Genomic DNA, 20052 nt, shown 5'->3' on the forward strand with positions numbered 1-20052 from the left:
GCAACAGCCAAAACATTGTTCTTGATCAGAACATGCAAACATAAGAAAAGTGACAGCAGCAACATCTGCTCTCTATGGGTTCCTGTGGCGGTGCTGAACTGATTGTGCCTCATGTTTACTGTTTGTGTTTGTAGGGTGACATTGGCCTGCCTGGTCCTGTTGGTTTAGTCGGGCCGGAAGGCCGTAAGGTAAGATATTCTGAAATGCTTGAATCATTCTCTCCGTTGTTTCATTATTTCTCAGCACTAATGTTGTTGTACACTTGCTGGGTTACATGAGCACAGATGTTTGCCGTTTTACATACCATACCCACGCAAACACTCTGAATGCTCCCACTCCTTCTGCCTAACTGTGTCTCCCATTGCCGTGGAAACCCAGTGTAAACATCAGAGGGAATCCCCAATGAGTCGTCTATCACTTCTTTATGCTCCACGCACTCACATGTAAAAAACAAGGCTATTGAGAGTTGTACAGTCGTTCACCATGCGTAACTTTCTTTGTTACAACCATTAGTGTGGCGCATCTCAGCTGTGCATGATTATTAAAAGTTTAGACCCTCTGCCAGGCACTTTCAGCTTTGTGTGTATGTTTGTTGGAAGGATCTAGCAGAGGAATATCTGGAAAATCCTGTAGCGGATTCCTGTACACATTTAAACAATGGTTGTGAACATGCATATGTTATGTCTAGAGCAGCAACAACTAATTACCAAAGTCAATTATAAACGTAGTTGACAGTGAACATCATTATCAACTCTTTATGCACTTCATGTATATAGCCAGTTTAGACCTAATGCAAATATTGAAATGCAACTAACCAGATAAATGTATATAGGTAAGATGGCAAATGAACAGCTGATCAGCATTTAACATGAAATAGGTTTTTTATTTTCATCTAAACAATAATTTGTCTGTAAAACAAAACAATTCTATTCAGCAGATCATTTTAATACATTTGCATATTGCAGGCATTTCTAGTAATATTTATACATTTCAGGACTTTTTTGTTAACTTTTGTATAATAACATATTATGGTGCTGCATATATATATATATATATATATATATATATATATATATATATATATATATATATATATATAAATATATATATATATTATATTAAAAATATAATTTTATTTTTATTATTCTTTCTTTATCCAATTAGTTGATTTATCACAGAATTAATTGACATGAACTGATTACTGAAATGAGTTGTTGGTGGCTTGTCAGTACATATGGTTCAGTGTGTGTGCATGTGTTCGTGAATACCTGGCAGGCTGCACGGCGGTCCATGTGCTTTGTGTTATGTGTCTGTGGTTAGAAAAAGAGCCATCAGAATGTAGAGAAGAACCTCTGGAAAAACGGACAGCAGCGTGTCATGAACGAGCGAATGAAGGGATGAATGCGGGTATGATGGAACCCAATAATAAACCAAAGCAGCCTGTGATTCTGCAGAAGGGCCAAACAAATTAAGCAGCTGATCCAGTACAACCTTTAACACAGATTCTACTCTAAACATTAAAAGATGTTCTAGAGCTGGACAGCTAGACAGTGCATAAACAACTCAACTTCTTAGAAAGTTTACAAGATTCTTCATGTCAGTTTAATGGTTTTTATTTTTAGATACATTTATTCTGACATAAAAGGATTCTTTTTAGAATTCTAACAAAATATTTTTGTTTGTTATCAGTGCACTGTATATGTACTGTAAATGTTTAAATACTTGCAAACATACAACAAAGATCAATGGTACATGTGTGTGGCTGTTCGCTGGAATGTGGAGGAAGAGGCAGGAATCAGAGCTGGGTTTCCCACAAACAAATGTAATGGAAGAACCAGACATCTCTCAGACGCAGAGTGTGGCAGGATGGATTTCACTGGTTTGGCAGAGAAGAAAGTGTGTGTGTGTGTGTGTGTGTTGTAGTTGTATGTTCTTGTGTACATTTCTCTTGAGGATGATGGTACTTCACGCTACTATCTTTCTTTCAGTCCATTTGTCTGTCTGTCTGTCTGTCTGTCTGTCTATCTATCTATCTATCTATCTATCTATCTATCTATCTATCTATCTATCTATCTATCTATCTATCTATCTATCTATCTCTATCTGTCTGTCTGTCTGTGCATGTCTATCTCTGTCTGTTTGTCTTTATCTATCTATCTATCTATCTGTCTGTCTGTCTGTCTGTCTGTCTGCATGTCTATCTGTCTGTCTGTCTGTCTGTCTATCTATCTATCTATCTGTCTGTTTATCTATCTATCTATCTGTCTGTCTATCTGTCTGTCTGCATGTCTATCTGTCTGTCTGTCTTTCTGTCTCTGTCTGTCTATCTATCTATCTATCTATCTATCTATCTATCTATCTGTCTGTCTGTCTGTCTGTCTGTCTGTCTATCTGTCTCTGTCTGTCTATCTATCTATCTATCTATCTATCTATCTATATGTCTGTCTGTCTGTCTGTCTCTCTCTGTCTTTCTATCTATCTATCTATCTATCTATCAAACTATCTATCTATCTATCTATCTATCTATCTGTCTGTCTGTCTGTCTGTCTGTCTGTGTCTATCTATCTATCTATCTATCTATCTATCTATCTATCTATCTATCTATCTATCTATCTATCTATCTGTCTGTCTGTCTGTCTGTCTGTCTGTCTGTCTGTTTGTTGTCTTCTCCTTCCTGTCTGTCTGTTAAGCAACTAAGGATCAGTTCATGTTCTCACTGCTGTAAGACACGCCGTTCAGAAGTGCAGTTCACATGCAACATGGAAAATATTCTTATAGTTTATCCATTTTTCTTGTCCGTCTACTGGCACACTCGTGAGGTCTCACACTTTACTATAGTGCTCCCTCAAATCTGTCTCTCGCTCTGTTCCACATTTGATGCATATTTTCCACTCTGTGTCGATGTCTTGCTGAAGTCAGCACAATATTGACCCGTAGGAGCTTGACTCCAGCAGGAAAACATTTATGTCTGTAATATACACACACATACACACACACTCACAGAAACCCACATATGCTGCAAATACACACATACACACACACATTTTCAACAAAAAAAAGTCTTTTGTAGAAAATATTGCACTGCTTTAGCTTATTGACTACAGATGGATTGGGTCAATAATGACTGCGGAAGATGCGTATTTGTGGGCGTGTCTTTGCATATCCTTTTTTAGAAAGTGGTTTGTAGCCTTTCATTTGTCTTAGGTTGTTTGAGTTTGTGTGTATGTGTGTGTACATCAGTAAGTGTTTACTAAATCGCCATGTGTCCTCTTTGTGAACAGGGACAAAAAGGCCATCCAGGACCACCAGGCCTTCCCGGGGAACCAGTGAGTAATGCAGACATACAAACCCTGTTACACGAACAAACAAGCACATAAACAAACACTCAAAGTGTGAGGATATTCTCATCTGAGTCAAAAACCTGGAGAGTTTTACCACATGACACGAAAAATGTCCTTTTAAAGCTCTGTTATTTAAGGTGATCCGTCCTCTCAAGTCAAAAGTTTAGTAAGAGGAAAGACAAACACTCATACCCAGAGGAAAGTTTTATAGCTCAGAGTGTGTTCTTTCGTAACTCAGGAACCTTAAATGTGAAGCGTGTAATTTCTGTGCCTAGCATGACCAAACAGAATTTCAGAAATAATGACTGATTTTAAAAACATTTACGGAAAACACTCTTCCTGCACACCATTGGTCAGACAAACAAATAGCCCCGCCCCCAATCTTGTAGCATTGGTTGAATAAATATAGCCTTTGTTGGCAGATCTAATAACTACAAACTCTGTGTTTATACCTTATAAACATTTTACTGCTTTCTTATATTATATTAGATTAGGCACAGTTTTTCCAGTGTCTAATTCTGTTTTAAGGTCTTTTAGTTTTTTTTTTCTTTGGAAGAATAGGAAAGAAATCAACAATGACACACTTTACTTTTAAAAGTGAGTTCTTGAGTTCTCAGGTATTTAATTTTTGAGCATCAAATATTCTTCCTTTAAATTATTTTGGAGAAATAAAAATAGTCAAAATGAGTTGAGCAAGAGCTATAAAATGAATATGACTAGCAGCTCTTGATGAGAAATGTTTGAGGTTATATTCTTCTTTCCTCTGGGTACAAACACGCTGCAATGCTTCATTGGGAAACAAAGTCGTTATTTTTGTTTTCTCTCGCTTACCAAAAGTGCTCTTGTTGCTTCGTATAACCCAGATTGCATGTCTGATGACAGATGGAGTATTCTGATGATGACTTTCATACCTTTTATGGGCCTTGACACTGTTCGATTTAGAACTTTTACGGGATTGGAACAACATTGGGGGAAGTGATTAATGATTCATTTTGGGGTGGAGTATCCCTTTAAGTTGTTCAAAAAGTATCAGACACGTTCATCCACCAACATCATGTTGTTTAGACATTATCGCTCCTTACTTGGCAATTAAATGGATAGTTCACTCAAAAATTAAAATTTGATGTTTATCTGCTCATAAATGGATAGTTCACTCAAAAATTAAAATTTGATGTTTATCTGCTCACCCCACAGGGCATGCAAGATGTCTGATTTTGTTTCTTTCAGTAGTAGAACACAAACAAAGATTTTTAACTCAAAACCGTTGCAGTCTGTGAGTCATATAAAGGAAGTGGTTGGGGAATACATGGCTTTGTTATCATTTCAAACCCAACAAACAAAACCAAATTAAACCCTGCGGCTCGTGACGATCTATTGCTTTATCATTTCAAACCCAACAAACAAAATACATTTAGCTTGATTGTGCTTTTTCTTCAAAATAAAAACCATCATTTGGTGTTTTGTTCCAAATATAGTGTAGTGACATTCATGCATTTTACATGTTCAGACACTTTTTGTGGTCTTTAAAATATATCCATGTACTTTAATATATATTAGGAGAATCAACATTTCTCTTTGTCTTGTTTTACAGGGCGAACAAGGTCCTGGTGGAGAGGCTGGAGCCAAAGGCTATCCTGGCAGGCAGGTGCAGTAGATCTTCCTCTGCTGTGGAGTGTGTGTGTGTGTGTGTGTGTGTGTGTGTGTGTGTGTGTGTGTGTGTGCATGCATTCGTTCGTTCGTTCATTTGAGTGTGTTTTGCCTTGTTTTTCATTGACTGCTCATGGAAAATATGCAATTAATTTAGCAGTACGTTGCCCTGGCATCTATATTGGGTTTTGTTCAGTATAGCTGCAGGCCACCGCCATTTAAAATCACAGCATTCAATTATAGGAAAGGATGTATTTATTCACTCTGACCACTTAGTATCGGGATGTTTTGATATGCTTGTGTTGTTTTTATTGATGGAGTTTTGGATTTAATCAGAATAAATCTCCATCCTTTTGAAATACGCATCCAGAACCACAAGCCTTTGGTTTTTAACACATCTTGAGCTTGAAAGTTGTTTGTACTGAAACATATAAAACACTTGTTTGAATGAATGGTCTGTAAATGCATTCTGTGGTTAAATATCACTTTACTGACATCTTCTTCTCACATAATAAAACCATTCAAGAAGTCAAATCAATATTTCAAATAATGTTATTATTTATTTAGTCATCATTGCAAATAAACCCATTTTTCCTTTTTAAGAATTAACCAAATCAAGAAAAAGCTCATTTGTCAAACATTTACCTATTGCTATTTTCTGAATGTCAGCCTAAATACGAAAATGTTTATTAAAGAAAATATATAATATAGATATAAAATCTAAAAAATATATTATAAATTAACATATAAAATATAAAGGTGTTTTGTGGCTCTGTTTAATAAATGAAGCCTATGATAAGACCATTATAAGTTCATCATGGTTTTTGTTGTTGTGGGCACACAAGTTTGGATACTTAACTAAAATAAACAAGCTATTCATTTTGGTTCCGTTTTGCCGGTTAAATGATGTGTGTTAATTAAATCCAAAGCCTGTTTCTGAAGCCTCTCTCTCTTTTTCTTCTCTTCCAGGGCTTACCTGGTCCGATAGGGCCTGTTGGGCCAAAAGGGGCTCGGGTGTGTACACATCTTTTCCCCTTTGTATGACTGCAACTTACAAAGCTGTCATTGTGACATTTGAGCTGTCTGAGTGGGCCTATAGTTACCGTTGCTAGGCTATTTGCATTGATCTTTTACAAAGCTAAAAATGTCGCTTACGACTTTTAAAGTCGAGTTTTAAAGTCAAGTGATTTGACCTCGACTCCATAAGAGAGATTTTTACTACTATAGCTTCTCTTTTCTTTCGTTCCCATGTTCTCTCCTTTTTCTGTTTTTTGAGTCAACAGAGACTCAAGCATGACAAATTTGCTGCTGACCGCTGCCCGAGCCATAAGTGTGCGTTTATGTGTGTTTTTAGCCTCCTACGGTCACATTAACATGTTCACATGTACAGCCACCTTCATTTATATTGCCCTGTCGTCTATTTAATGTATTCAGAAACAATTTATATTTTATTCTAGATGTGCCACTTTATATAGCGTGCTCAGACACACAGACACACACACATGCTTTAGCTGTTGTGTTTGTAGTCAAGCTGTATTAAAGGCTCTTTATCAGGCTAGGCTCCGCCCCCATTGGCTGGAATTTCCTGTTTAAAATCAGACTGAGGACCTGCTGTTTTTAGTCACCACATATACACACAAAGACAAACGTCTTCCAATCAGTGCTGTTTATTAACTGATTACATGCAATCTGGATTACGTAATCAGATTTCAAATATGAAGTACTTGAGATTAGATTATATTACATTTTAAAATGCTCATAATCAGATTACCTTTACTTCTTTATGATTTAGAACATTATTTACACAGTGGCAATAAACTATTCCCAGTCACAGTCTTAAATTGACACTTAAGACTGGTTTTGTGGTCCAGGGTCATAAATATGCCTCACAAAAGTAATATAACTTATGGCATTCCACGAAATACCTAATATGGACAAAGGCATCCAGCTATCGCTGTAACTGAATAAAAAGAAGATAGAAACACTTTAACTGAGCACACAAGAAGACAATAAACATACAAGGGGAAGGGGAAGTCGTGGCCTAATGGTTTGAGAGTTTGGCTCCTAATCCTAAGGTTGTGGGTTTGAGTCTCGGGCCGGCAATACCACAACTGAGGTGCCCTTGAACAAGGCACCGAACTCCTAACTGCTCCCTGGGCACCGCAGCATAAATGGCTGCCCACTGCTCCGGGTGTGTGTTCACGGTGTGTGTGTGTTCACGGTGTGTGTGCACTTTGGATGGGTGAAATGCAGAGCACGAATTCCGAGTATGGGTCACCATACTTGGCTGTATGTCACATCACTTTCTTTCTTTTCTTTTTCAACTGTGACAGTATATGGTTTATCTGTGTTCTTCAAGCCATCTTAGAAATCTTTTTTTTTGACAACACTAATGTCGACACGTAAAAGCACCTTGCATGGAATTTTTTCTGGATGTGTGTGGGAGTGTTATTGTTGTACCCTTTATTTGTGCATGTTGTCATCATTTGTTCCCTGAAGTGAGCGTATGTGCCCTTGGACTACATTGTGGAGGCCAGCACCATGCAGTCCATGGGCATATACACTTACTTCATGGCCTGCCTCAACACGAAGACGTCCATCCGTTCATCCATCCATGACCTCTCCATTCATCTGTCTGTCTGTGTGATCAGTTCATACGGTGGACGTCTGCCATTGGATTGCCAGTGATTATATAAGATTAAAGTCTTAAGAGATGATTAGTTTTTTTATTCAGGAGAGTTTATATGTAAATATGGACTTGTCTCAGATGTTTCTCCCTAAACTGTTGATGTACGAAAAGTACAGATCTATGAAATGAATGTGGATAGCATGATAAGTAACCACCTAGAACACCCTAGCAACCACTTAGAACAACTTAGCAACCATATACTTTGTAGAAGTTACCTAGAACACCTTAGCAACCACCTAGAACACCTTAGCAACTATATACTTAGTAGAAGCTACCTAGAACACCTTAGCAACCATCTAAAACACCCTAGGAACCACTTAGAACACCCTAGCAACCATATACTTTGTAGAAGCTACCCAGAACACCATAACAACCACCTAGAACACCCTAGCAACCACTTAGAACACCTTAGCAACCATATACTTCATAGAAGCTACCCAGGACACCTTAGCAACCACCTAGAACACCCTAGCAACCACTTAGAACACCTTAGCAACCATATACTTCATAGAAGCTACCCAGAAAACCATAACAACCACCTAGAACACCCTAGCAACCACTTAGAACAACTTAGCAACCATATACCACATAGAAGCTACCCTGAACTCTTTAGCAACTATCTAGAATGCCCAAGCAATCACTTAGCAACTACTAAAACACTTTAAAAACCATCTAGAACACCCTAGCAACAATATAGCAACAACTCGGGACAGCTTAGCAATGACTCAACAACTCAGCAACAGTATAGGAACTACCCAGAACTCCTTAGCAAACACTTTGAATGTCCTAACAACCACATAGCAACTAATTAAACACCTTAGCAACCATATAGAACACCCTAGCAACAATATAGCAACAACACAGAACAGCTTAGCAACAACTCAAAACACCCCAGTAACCACATCATGTCAAGTATCCCTAACACCACTGTTAAGGAAAAAAATTAGATATTAAAAAAGCATGATTTGTAAACTTTCTTTCCTATTTTCCTCTGCTCCATGCATCAATATTTAGCTTCCCTCTGTTTCTCTGTTTCTTCATAGGGTTTCATTGGAATCCCTGGACTCTTTGGTTTACCTGGAGCTGATGGTGAAAGAGTGAGTCTGTTCATGTTATGACTCATTTCTCAGCAGTCATGTGATCATAACAGACTCATCAGTGGGCGAATGTTCTGGCAAATGGCTGTTGTGTAACGCCGCTAAGTACTTTACATCAATCCGTTAAAACTCCCACTGATACAAATACCTCATTAATGCAGTCACATCATCGACATGACGAACCATAAAATATGATTTCCTATTCAAAGTGTACTAAACACCAAACAATAATTACTAAACATATGCAATTAATTCAGACTCCATTTAATCAATTTGTGTAAAGATCCAAATTTTTGAAAACATAGAATGTTCAGCATTCAGAGTATAAATAACAGCAATTATGTCAATGTAAACAAAAATAATGTATTTGTAATTAGAGTATATTGCATAAAATGCTCATAATCAGAATACATTTACTTTTTATGGATTACATTGATTACATATTATTCACACAATGGCAGTAAATTCATAATTTATAAATAGTTTGGGAAACCCTGCTGTAATGTAATGTTTAATACATTTCGTTATGTTGATAAAGGATGGAATATATTTTCTTTCTCTTATTTTTTTCCCTAATATGGTACACAATAATACCATTTAAGTCTGTGTGATAAACTAGTTAGGTCAAAAGTAATCTAAAAATAATCAAGAAGTAGTCAGACTACATTACCTAATATGTGTGATCCAGGTAATGTTATTAACTACCATATTTACCATATTAACTATAATTTGTAAAAAAAAAAAAAAAAAAAAACTTGACCCTTTTAGACTTGCACTCTGTTCATTTACTAACTGGTTGTTTTCTTTAAAAAAAACACTTGCTTGTCTAATATTTTTGTATTCTATTTGTTTTCTTTTTATTTATTATACAATTAACAAAATCAAAAAAGGCCTCTAACACTATCTTGCTCTATTCTTTTCAGTTATTACATAATAAAAAAAAATACACTTGCTACGTGTACTGCGTTAACTGAGACTTGTAATAGCACTTGCATATCACTGCTCTCTTGTTGATTTTGATTGCTTCTATTGTCCTCATTTGTAAGTCCCTTTGGATAAAAGCATCTGCTAAATGACTAAATGTAAATTTAATGTAATGTAAGTAATCTACCCAGCATTGTATATAGTGTATAGGTAAATGCTGATACTTGCTTGTTGTTACAAACACAGTGTGTTTCCTGAAGGAGAAAAAAACTAGTTATCTGTTCCTGTTCTAGTTCTGACTGCAGTTACAGTTATTAGTATGGAAATAGATTAGTGGTAGATTTTTAAATCAAGTGCTGCCCACTACTGGTAGATGTATGACAGTAGATCCCATCATTGAAATGTGTGTATGTGTGTGTGTGTGTGTGTGTGTGTGTGTGTGTGTGTGTGTGCTGTAGTGGAAACTACTTCCAGCTGGTGTGTGTGTGCTGTAAAAGTGGAAACTACTTCCAGCTGGTTCTGGCGTTCAGCTGAGGGTGTTTGAATGAGTCATATGATAGCAGAGTGTACACACACACACACACACACAGAGAGAGAGAGAGAGAAACTGTGCTTCTTTTTAATGATAGAAGACTTTTAATTATTATTAGCATTTATTTAGTGTCTGTCTCTTTCTCTGTCTTTCTATCTTTTTCAGGGTAGTCCTGGTCCACCGGGGAAGAGGGGCAAGATGGGTAGGCCGGTAAAGTTTTGTCTCAACATACTTTATAGATAAAGATGTGAATTTTTTGAAATTGTGAAATGTAAAAAAAGTTATAAGGTGTATTCATTTTAATGTATTGCATGGCCCTGCAGTGTAATAAAAAAGTACAAACATTCCATGTAATTTCTCAATATGAGGCCATAAAAGCTTCCTGCATAATAATTACAAAATAATTATTTATTAAATATTAGTTATTTTTATCATGAAATTATCATTGTCCCTTGGGCTTGGGACACAATCAGTACACACACATACATATACACACTTACTAAGATGCAGAATCAGCCACACAGAGGTTGTTTAAATCAGCAAAACCTTTGACATCTGACCTCATAAACTTCCTGTTGAATCAGCAGTACTCAGTGTGTTATCTGTGTGATGTCGTCATTAGCAGCATTAGCTACCACTGTCGCTCATGCTAAGGGTTAGTGATTCGAACAATCCCCATAATCCACAGTTTGGTGGGAACAGGCTGGATAGACACATGCAAAAGACTCTAAGAAAACTTATGCCACCACATACCAACGACACAAAAAACACCAACAACACCATAGCAATAACAAACAAAACCACATACAAACACATAAAACCCTAGCAACCACTTTACAAGTGCAGCAATATCCAACAAAACCTTAGCAACTCAAACAACAAAACACAAACAACCAACCAAGAAAACACTCACAACAACTAGCAACCATCCGGAACAGCCCAGCAAACATTCAGAACACCTTAACAACCATTCCAGAACACCCTAGCAACCACTCAGAACACCTTAACAACCTCCCAGAACACCCTAGCAACCATTCAGAACACCTTAGCAACCTTTCAGAACAGCCCAACAAACATTCCGAACACCTTAACAGCCATCCAGAACACCCTAGCAACCACTCAGAACACCTTAACAACCTCCCAGAACAGCCCAACAAATTCACAACCATCCAGAACACCCTGGCAACTTCTCAGAACACCTTAGCCACCATCCAGAACAGCCCAACAATCATTCAGAACACCTTAACTACCACCCAGAATACCCCAGCAAACCCTCAGAACACCTTAGCAACCACCCAGAATACCCCAGCAAACACTCAGAACACCTTAGCAACCATTCAGAACAGTCCAACAAACATTCAGAACACCTTAACAGCCACCCAGAACACCCTAGCAACCACTCAGAACTTAACAAGCATCCAGAACAGCCCAACAAATTCACAGCCATCCAGAACACCCTAGCAACTTCTCAGAACACCTTAGCCACCATCCAGAACAGCCCAACAATCATTCAGAAAACACCCTAGCACCCTCGCAACCACTCACAACCTAGCAAACAAAAAAAACATAACACCTAAAATACCACCCAGAATACCCAGCAAACACTCAGAACACCTTAACAACCCTCAAGAACACCATAGCAACCATGCCCTTGCAACCACTCACAATGTAGCTTTGTGGAGGCCACTTATGCTTCTTTAGAAAAGTCTAATTGTTTAAATAGTCAGTGACTGTGATTGTGATTTGTTGTATTGTCTCTCTCTCTCAGGGTTTTCCTGGTGATTTTGGAGAGAGAGGCCCCCCAGGACTGGACGGGGAGCCAGTGAGTTTAACATTTGGTTTTTAATGCATATTCTTTTGTCTTTTTCTCATAAAGCACATAAAACACTTACAACAGAGTGGATGAGAAATGCGCATGAACATTGTTTGCAGGCTTCCAAAATAGCAGTGGAAGTGTGTGTTCAGGGTGAATGCCTTCAGTATGCATGTTTGTGTGTGTGAGATATCTGTGTATGTGTGTGCGAACCTTTACTTCCGGTATCGGCTGAACACAGTTTTCCACTTACCACTTATGTGCAAACACACACATACACACACACACACACACATGTCTTTTCATTGTACTTCACCTCAGTACAAACACACACAAACACACACACACACACACAGAGACACAACAGCAGTGTTGTATCTTCTGTACACGTTTCTTTATTTAAGCTGGTGGTCAAACACAAACAAGGCTGTGAAGGGTATGCTGAATATAAATATCTTATACCAGCATAAGGTGGTTTGCTGGTTGTAAGTAGTCTCCCAGCCGGGTTGTGCTGGTCTGGTTTGCTGGTTTTAAAGGGTTTTTGGGCACTTGTAAACTAGTCAGCCTGAGAGACTGACTGAAACCAGCTAAGACTAGCAAACCATTTATTTCAGTCGGTTATTTATTAGTTTGTGTCTTTTTGTCAAATACATTTTTCTAAATTTTATTAATTAAAACTAAATTATTTCATTTATTTATTTCAGTAGGGAAAATGTTAGATTATGTCTTTTTATGCAGTTGAATTTATTTATTTATTTCAGTAGGGAAGGCATTAGATCATGTCTTTTTTAAACTAGAACTTCTTTAGGAAGGGGGGACTTTCATTCACATCAAATCTGTCCTTACTAAGGTCAGTATCATAATAATTAATTATCATTCCCAAAAATGTCTCTGATTGGTTGGAGCAGGTGACATCATATCAGGAAGTGTTTGAGGCAAATCCCGCCTCTTTTTCACCTGTAAATGTGGGGACTGTAAAAACAGGAAGTTGAAAGCCTTCTCATTTCCTGTTCTCCCTTTCCTAAAAAGAGGAGTGAAGTGCTCCTTTCATCCTTTCATCACACCAGGGGAACGAGAGGAAATGGCTCCCGCATGCTGCTCCAGAGCCAACAACAAACCATCTCTGTTTCTACAAAAGCGCTCACACGTGCTGGCTCTATGACACACACTCATTTAAACGCCCATATTAATATCTCTGAATATGAAGAGAGTACATTTACACAGTGCATATTATAAATGACGCACATTTAGAGGTGCATGCACATACTGACATATGAAGCACTGGCATTCTGTGCTTGTTTCAGAAGGAAGGCGTAACGCTCTGTGTGTTTCTGTGTTTCTATGTCAGGGTGTTATAGGAGCTCCTGGTCCTCCTGGTGTCCCTGGTTTGATTGTAAGTGAAATGGTTTACTTACATTTATTTCAGAGACAGATTTGTCCCCAGAAGTGAACTAAATCTGACAAAACGAGTCATCCAGAGATGTCCTTGAAAAATGCTTCATGCATCATGAATATGGTTTTTGTGTGAATGTAAGGATTTACGCTCAGCTAGAGTGACCAGATGACCTTAGTGAGAAAAATTTTACAATATAATAAAAATAAAACTTAATACAATATACATATATAATTCAATATATATATATTTTTTTTTTTTTTCAATTTATGGAGGTTATGCAGAATATAGGAAACCAAAGAAACATTACATTAAAAATGGGTTTGATGCATTTGAACTTCAGCTAACCTAGACTAACTGTTGATATTAAAATCCAACACAGCACAACTTTTGCTGACGTGAGGTGTAATATTTCTCTGTTTTTATTTTTTATATATATATTTTTTAAAATGTTTTTTTAAGAAAAATAATAATTAATAATTGTAATATTAATATTTTTTTAATTAATATATTTTTAAATAAATTATTCAGCAAGCATACATTAAATTGGTTAGAAGTGACAGTAAATAAATATATTAATTATCAAACAAACAAACATTCATCAAACAAACAATAAAAAAAAAAAAACATCAAAAAACAAAAAAAAAAAAAATATATAAAGCAGCACAACAGTTTTCAACATCGATAATAATCAGAAATGTTTCTCGAGCATCAAATCAGCATATTAGAATGATTTCTGAAGGATCATGTGACACTAAAGACTGGAGTAAATTCAGCTTTGATCACAGAAATAAATTACATTTTAAAATATTTCCAAGTAGAAAACCAGTTATTTGAAATAATAATAATATTTCACAATATCACTGTTTTTACTGTATTTTTGATCAGATAAATGCAGCCTTGGTGAGCTGAAGAGACTTTCCAAAACATTTTAAAATTGTACCGACCACAAAACTGCTGAACGATAGTTTTGCAATCAAACTAAAGTTCTAAATAATCTTCAGTATAAATCACATCTCACCTATAAGATTGTCACTGATGTTGGATTTGGTTTGCTAGAGTGGGATTTTATCAGGATGTCTGGTCACCCTGTGGTCAGCATTTATAAGCACACAGTGTTTCTGTTGTTGTAGAACAGCTGAAATGAGTTTGACCTGAACAGCATGATGGGCAAATAAGATCCAAGTTTGCTTTCATTAATGCTAACAAGTTGATAGTATTTGTTCTTTCGGTTTGTACTTCTGTGAGTGCCGTGAGATCATGTGTTCCTAAAGCCACTCTTAGCATGATGTTTTACCTCAATAAAACTCAGAATATTTATCAGATGAAGTTTTATAAGTTAGATCCTTCTCAAACTGGACTTTTAAAAGCACATGCAGCACTCATTCCCATCTCTTCTCCAGGGTGATATGGGCCCTGTCGGGATAATCGGTTTGCCGGGACCAAATGGACTGAAAGTAATATCTCCATCACTCACAGCCACTTTAGCTTATGTGTGTGTGCGTGTGTGTGTGTGTGTGTGTGTGTGTGTGTGTGTGTTTGTTCCAGGGCGTACCAGGGAACATGGGCGAACCCGGACTGAAAGGTGATAAGGTGATCTGAATACTCTGTTATTGGCCTGTTTTACAGCAGCATGTGATGGAAATTCTCTCTCCCCATTGGCCACCCTGTGTTACGCATGTTTTAAAAGCTTAAGTAGCATGTAGTCGAAGAGATTTTATTTTGGTTAGTCAGAAGAAAATGTGAAATTTTGGTAGAGTTATATTTAAGGGTAAACACTAACAGGTTTTCTATGTTAGTTTGTCAGTGAGAGTTGCTTCCAGGTTGAATACGTTAAACTCTATCAACAGCTTTTATGGCATAATGTTGATTATAATGGTCAATAATTTTGTTAATAAATAAATCCATTTATAATAAATAAACAGTGTTTGTTTATTTATTTATTTATGCGAAATGTGCTAAACTGTACTGATGGCTTTTATGGCATAATGTTGATCATAATGGTCAATAATTTAGTTTTTTAATTTATAAATAAAGGCATACATACATTTTTAGTAATAAACAATATTTATTTATTTATTAAAGCAATGCACGTTAAACTCTATCAAGAGCTTTTATGACATTATATTATATTAGTTTATTTAAAAAAATACATTAAAAATTAATTAAAAAAAACATAAACATTTTTAATAAATAAACCTTTATTTATTTATTTACAGGAAAAATGCTTTAAGTAAATCTGTAAATATTTTTTATTAAATATATAAATGCATATACATTGGAAGTCTAATGATATTATGGTATATTATTGATTATAATGAAATAAACTATTTACAAAAAAAAAATAAAAATACAAATAAATAAATGCACAAACATTGGAAGTCTATAGTCAAATAAATTGTAATAATATAAATAAATAAATGCACAAACATTGGAAGTCTATAGGGCCAGCATTCTGGAAGCATTAAAAGTGGAAATGTAAAGCTTGCATTTTTTCACTTGCCCTAACTTAACCGTCATGTTCCATCACTTTCTCTGGTCTCTTTTCTGACTTTGACTCACATCACAACTTGTTTCTCACTTTTTTTTTCTCTGTGACTTTTTCTCTCTCAGGGTGACATCGGGCTTCCCGGAGAGCAAGGGGAAATTGGGTTCCCAGGAGACAAGGTATACCTTCCATTTCCCCTGTCAACTACACATTGGCACACTGGGACATCTAGATGTCTGATGTTTTGATTAAATCTGACCTACTAATTGCCCCAATGTTAGAGCTTCCATAGACAGCTACACATGCACTCATGCTCTTGAAGGAGCGTTTGTGCTAATATAATGAATATAAACTGTGCATTTTATATTTGTTTGTTTCAGGGTGTGCAGGGTTTGCCAGGCTTACCAGGACCTCGTGGAAAACCAGGACCACAGGTTTGTGTCTTATGTCTTTTGTATTTCTTTAAAAGAAAAGCTCACTTAGACTGAAAGTACTGTCATCATTTACTCTACTCTTTTACATGTTGTTCCATGGAAGTGTATGACTCACCTTCTTCTGTGTAACACAAAAGCAACAATTCTGCAGAATTGTATCAGTGGTCTTTTCTGTGAAAGTAGTTCCCATGAGGACTGATGTTTTCTAGCTTAAAAAAGTCTAAAAAGCACTCAACAGTTTTCCCTGTTTCTTGTAGGATAGTGTGGTGCTTTTTACATCCTTTTTGAAGCTTGAAAGCCTCTTTCTTCATTCAGATGTAATTGCATGTGAAAGAGCGACACATTACATTTCTTCAAAAAACTATTTTTATGTTCTATATGGAAGTAAGTATGCATATGAAAACTACTGAGTTTTTTGCCAGCTTTCTGTGATGTTGTTCATAGTGTTTTTTTTTTTTTTTTTGCATAAAAGGTTATTTTTGTTAAACTTCAAAAAAACAACCTTTAAAAAAACAATACACCAAAAAACAAAATAAATGTAATTAATCATTAATTGTTAAAGGGATAAGTTCACCCAAAAATCAAAATTATGTCATTAATGACTCACCCTCATGTCGTTCCAAACCCGTGAGACCTCCGTTCATCTTCGGAACACAGTATAAGATATTTTAGATTTAGTCCGAGAGCTTTCTGTTCCTTCATTGAGAATGTATGTACGGTGTACTGTCCACGTCCAGAAAGGTAATAAAAACATCTTCAAAGTAGTCCATGTGACATCAGAGGGTCCGTTAGAATTTTTTTGAAGCATCGAAAATACATTTTGCTCCAAAAATATCAAAAACTACGTCTTTATTCAGCATTGACTTCTCTCCCGGATCTGTTAGGAGCGCGTTCACAGCACATCCGGTTCGCGAACGAATCACTCGATGTAACCGGATCTTCTTGAACCAGTTCACCAAATCGAACTGAATCGTTTGAAACGGTTCGCGTCAACAATAAGCATTAATCCACAATTGACTTAACCTGTTAACTTTTTTAACATGGCTGAAACTACCTCTGAGTTCAAATAAATCAATATCCCGGAGTAAATCATTTACTCAAACAGTACACTGACTGAACCGAGCCAGATAACGAACGAAACATTGACTCGTTCTCGAGTCAATGTTTCGTTCGTTATCTGGCTTGGCTCTGTGTTCATCTTCAGTTATCTCTTCACAGCAGTTCAGTCAGTGTACTGTTTGAGTAAATGAATTACTCCGGGATATTGGTTTATTTGAACTCAGAGGGAGTGTCAGCCATGTTAAAAAAGTTAACAGCTTAAGTCATTTGTGGATTAATGCTTATTGTTGACGCGAACCGTTTCAAACGATTCAGTTCGATTTGGTGAACTGGTTCAAGAAGATCCGGTTACATCGAGCGATTCGTTCGCGAACCGGATGTGCTGTGAACGCGCTCATAACAGACCCGGAGAGAAGTCAATGCTGAATAAAGTCGTAGTTTTTTGATATTTTTGGAGCAAAATGTATTTTCGATGCTTCAAAAAAATTCTAACGGACCCTCTGATGTCACATGGACTACTTTGAAGATGTTTTTTTATTACCTTTCTGGACGTGGACAGTATACCGTACATATATTTTCAATGGAGGAACAGAAAGCTCTCGGACTAAATCTAAAATATCTTTAACTGTGTTCCGAAGATGAACGGAGGTCTTACGGGTTTGGAACGACATGAGGGTGAGTCAAACTCACAACCATTCAAAAAACAATAAATTTTTAATCTTAACTTCAAACTCACAACCTGTCAAAAATCTATACATTTTGATGCAAAATATATGTAATTTTTATTATTTGTTTCCAGGAATAAAATAAAGAAGATGAATCTTTCCTTTAAAATATATATAATTTTTATTATTTTTTTACCCATAATCAAGTATTAAAAAGCTAAATAAAATCCGTACAAACTTCAATTTCTGCAAAATTATTTATTTTTCTGATTTTGTTCATTTGTGCAAAGGTTTTTGTTCAGTCATCAAATAACCTTAAAATAATCACAAGTTCCAGGATTAATTTTCTTATATGCACAAAATAAAAAATAAAAACATTAAATATAACACCCCTTCCCCAGCCTGTTAATATTCAATACAGTGACATAAATACACGCTATTTAAATTCAAATTCAGTTTTTAATTACATCATTTACCTGAGAACACGTGTGAGTTTTGAATATCAGAGGTTGGGGCTCCAGAGTACAATATCTAAAAATATCTTAAAATCTGATGATTTAAAGGTTCCGGTTTTTTTTTTTATTATGTTTGTGCCCATTAGCATATGTGTGTATTTGTGTGTTTTGAAGGCAAGACAGGAGAAATAGGGCCCACTGGATTAGCCGGCCCACCAGGACCTGAGGTATGAATCAACATGTACTACATAACCATAAAACACTGATGCTTTGCATGTCTGAAAGTGTTGCACCTTGTTCTATTGATGATGTCAGCAAATACAACTGATGCTGATTGGCTGATGTTCTCATTGAGGTACGGTTAATCCTTCACAGGGTTTCCCTGGCGACATCGGAAAACCTGGACTCAATGGACCTGAGGGCCCGAAGGTGTGTTATTTATAAGGACAACCTTATAAAAACAAGTGTTTTTAATATTTGCACACTTATATTTGCAACTTCATGTTGTTGACAAATGTTTTTTTCATAGGGTATGCCTGGAGCCAGAGGTTTACCTGGACCTCGTGGAGCGGCTGGACGAGAGGTGTGTGTGTTATTAATAAGCTATAAATATCTTTCAAATAGACTCGTGAGACTGCAATGAGTCAATCTTGATTTTCATTTGTAGGGTGATGAGGGCCCTGTAGGACCACCGGGGCCAGTAGGACTCGAGGTGAGTTGTGAATCTGCATATGAAATTACGCTGTTTTTGCTGGTTGTTTGCCGCTTACTGTGATTTTTTTTAAAATGTATATTGGAAATGTGTGATTTTGATGTTGTATTAGAGGCTTTAAATTTGCATCGATGATGGTATTGCATTTGTTAATTTTAGACTGTTGCAAATTAAAATTTTTGGGTGTATGGCTGTCAAAAATTTTTGTATGCTTTTTTTTGGAAATGAATTGTTTTCTTTTGATTTATAGTTGAAAAAAATATTTTATATTTCATTATATTTTTTATTAACGTTTTTGTTAAATGATTTTTATGTTAAACACTTTGAATTACCGCTGCGTATGAAATTTGCTCTATAAAAAAGTAATAATAAGAGATCATGTGACATTCTCATTACACATAGGTTTCATTCTCTTTATGCAATATGCAATTTATTTTTTTCTTTCTGGTGCAGTCTAGTCTGTCGTCATCATTCGTCTTATAACAAATCTTTTATAGAAGGATTTTTGTTTGCAGTTTTGAAAATATATATTGGAAATGTGTGGTTTTGTTTGTTTTAGAGGCCTTAAAGTTACATTTGTTAATTTAAAGCTGTAAAGCTGCAAATATACATTTTTGGATGAATTGACCTCAGAACTTATCAAAAATATATTCATTTTTATGCAAAATATATATTTTTAAATGATTTGTGGTTGAAAAATGACCAAGAGTCCATTTTTATATTCTGTGTGAGCAAAGCAAAATGTGTATTCACCCAACCAACCACAAGGTGGCGCAATAGGGGATTTCAATTTCGAATAGCTT

General features: G+C 36.2%; 1 protein-coding gene across 1 annotated transcript in view; it reads left to right on the forward strand.

Moving 5' to 3' along the window:
* Nucleotides 1–20052, forward strand: part of LOC109058102 (collagen alpha-1(XXVII) chain A-like) — an 88730-nt gene that overhangs the window by 41339 nt on the left and 27339 nt on the right. Inside the window, 16 exon segments of the mRNA XM_042778609.1 lie at nt 135–188; nt 3282–3326; nt 4933–4986; nt 5958–6002; nt 8721–8774; nt 10396–10440; nt 11999–12052; nt 13392–13436; nt 14840–14893; nt 14985–15029; nt 16050–16103; nt 16305–16359; nt 18712–18764; nt 18913–18966; nt 19067–19120; nt 19205–19249. Of these exon segments, the coding sequence (XP_042634543.1) occupies nt 135–188; nt 3282–3326; nt 4933–4986; nt 5958–6002; nt 8721–8774; nt 10396–10440; nt 11999–12052; nt 13392–13436; nt 14840–14893; nt 14985–15029; nt 16050–16103; nt 16305–16359; nt 18712–18764; nt 18913–18966; nt 19067–19120; nt 19205–19249 (810 nt within the window).

This window comes from Cyprinus carpio, chromosome A21 (assembly GCF_018340385.1).
Source record: "Cyprinus carpio isolate SPL01 chromosome A21, ASM1834038v1, whole genome shotgun sequence".
NCBI lineage: Eukaryota > Metazoa > Chordata > Actinopteri > Cypriniformes > Cyprinidae > Cyprinus > Cyprinus carpio.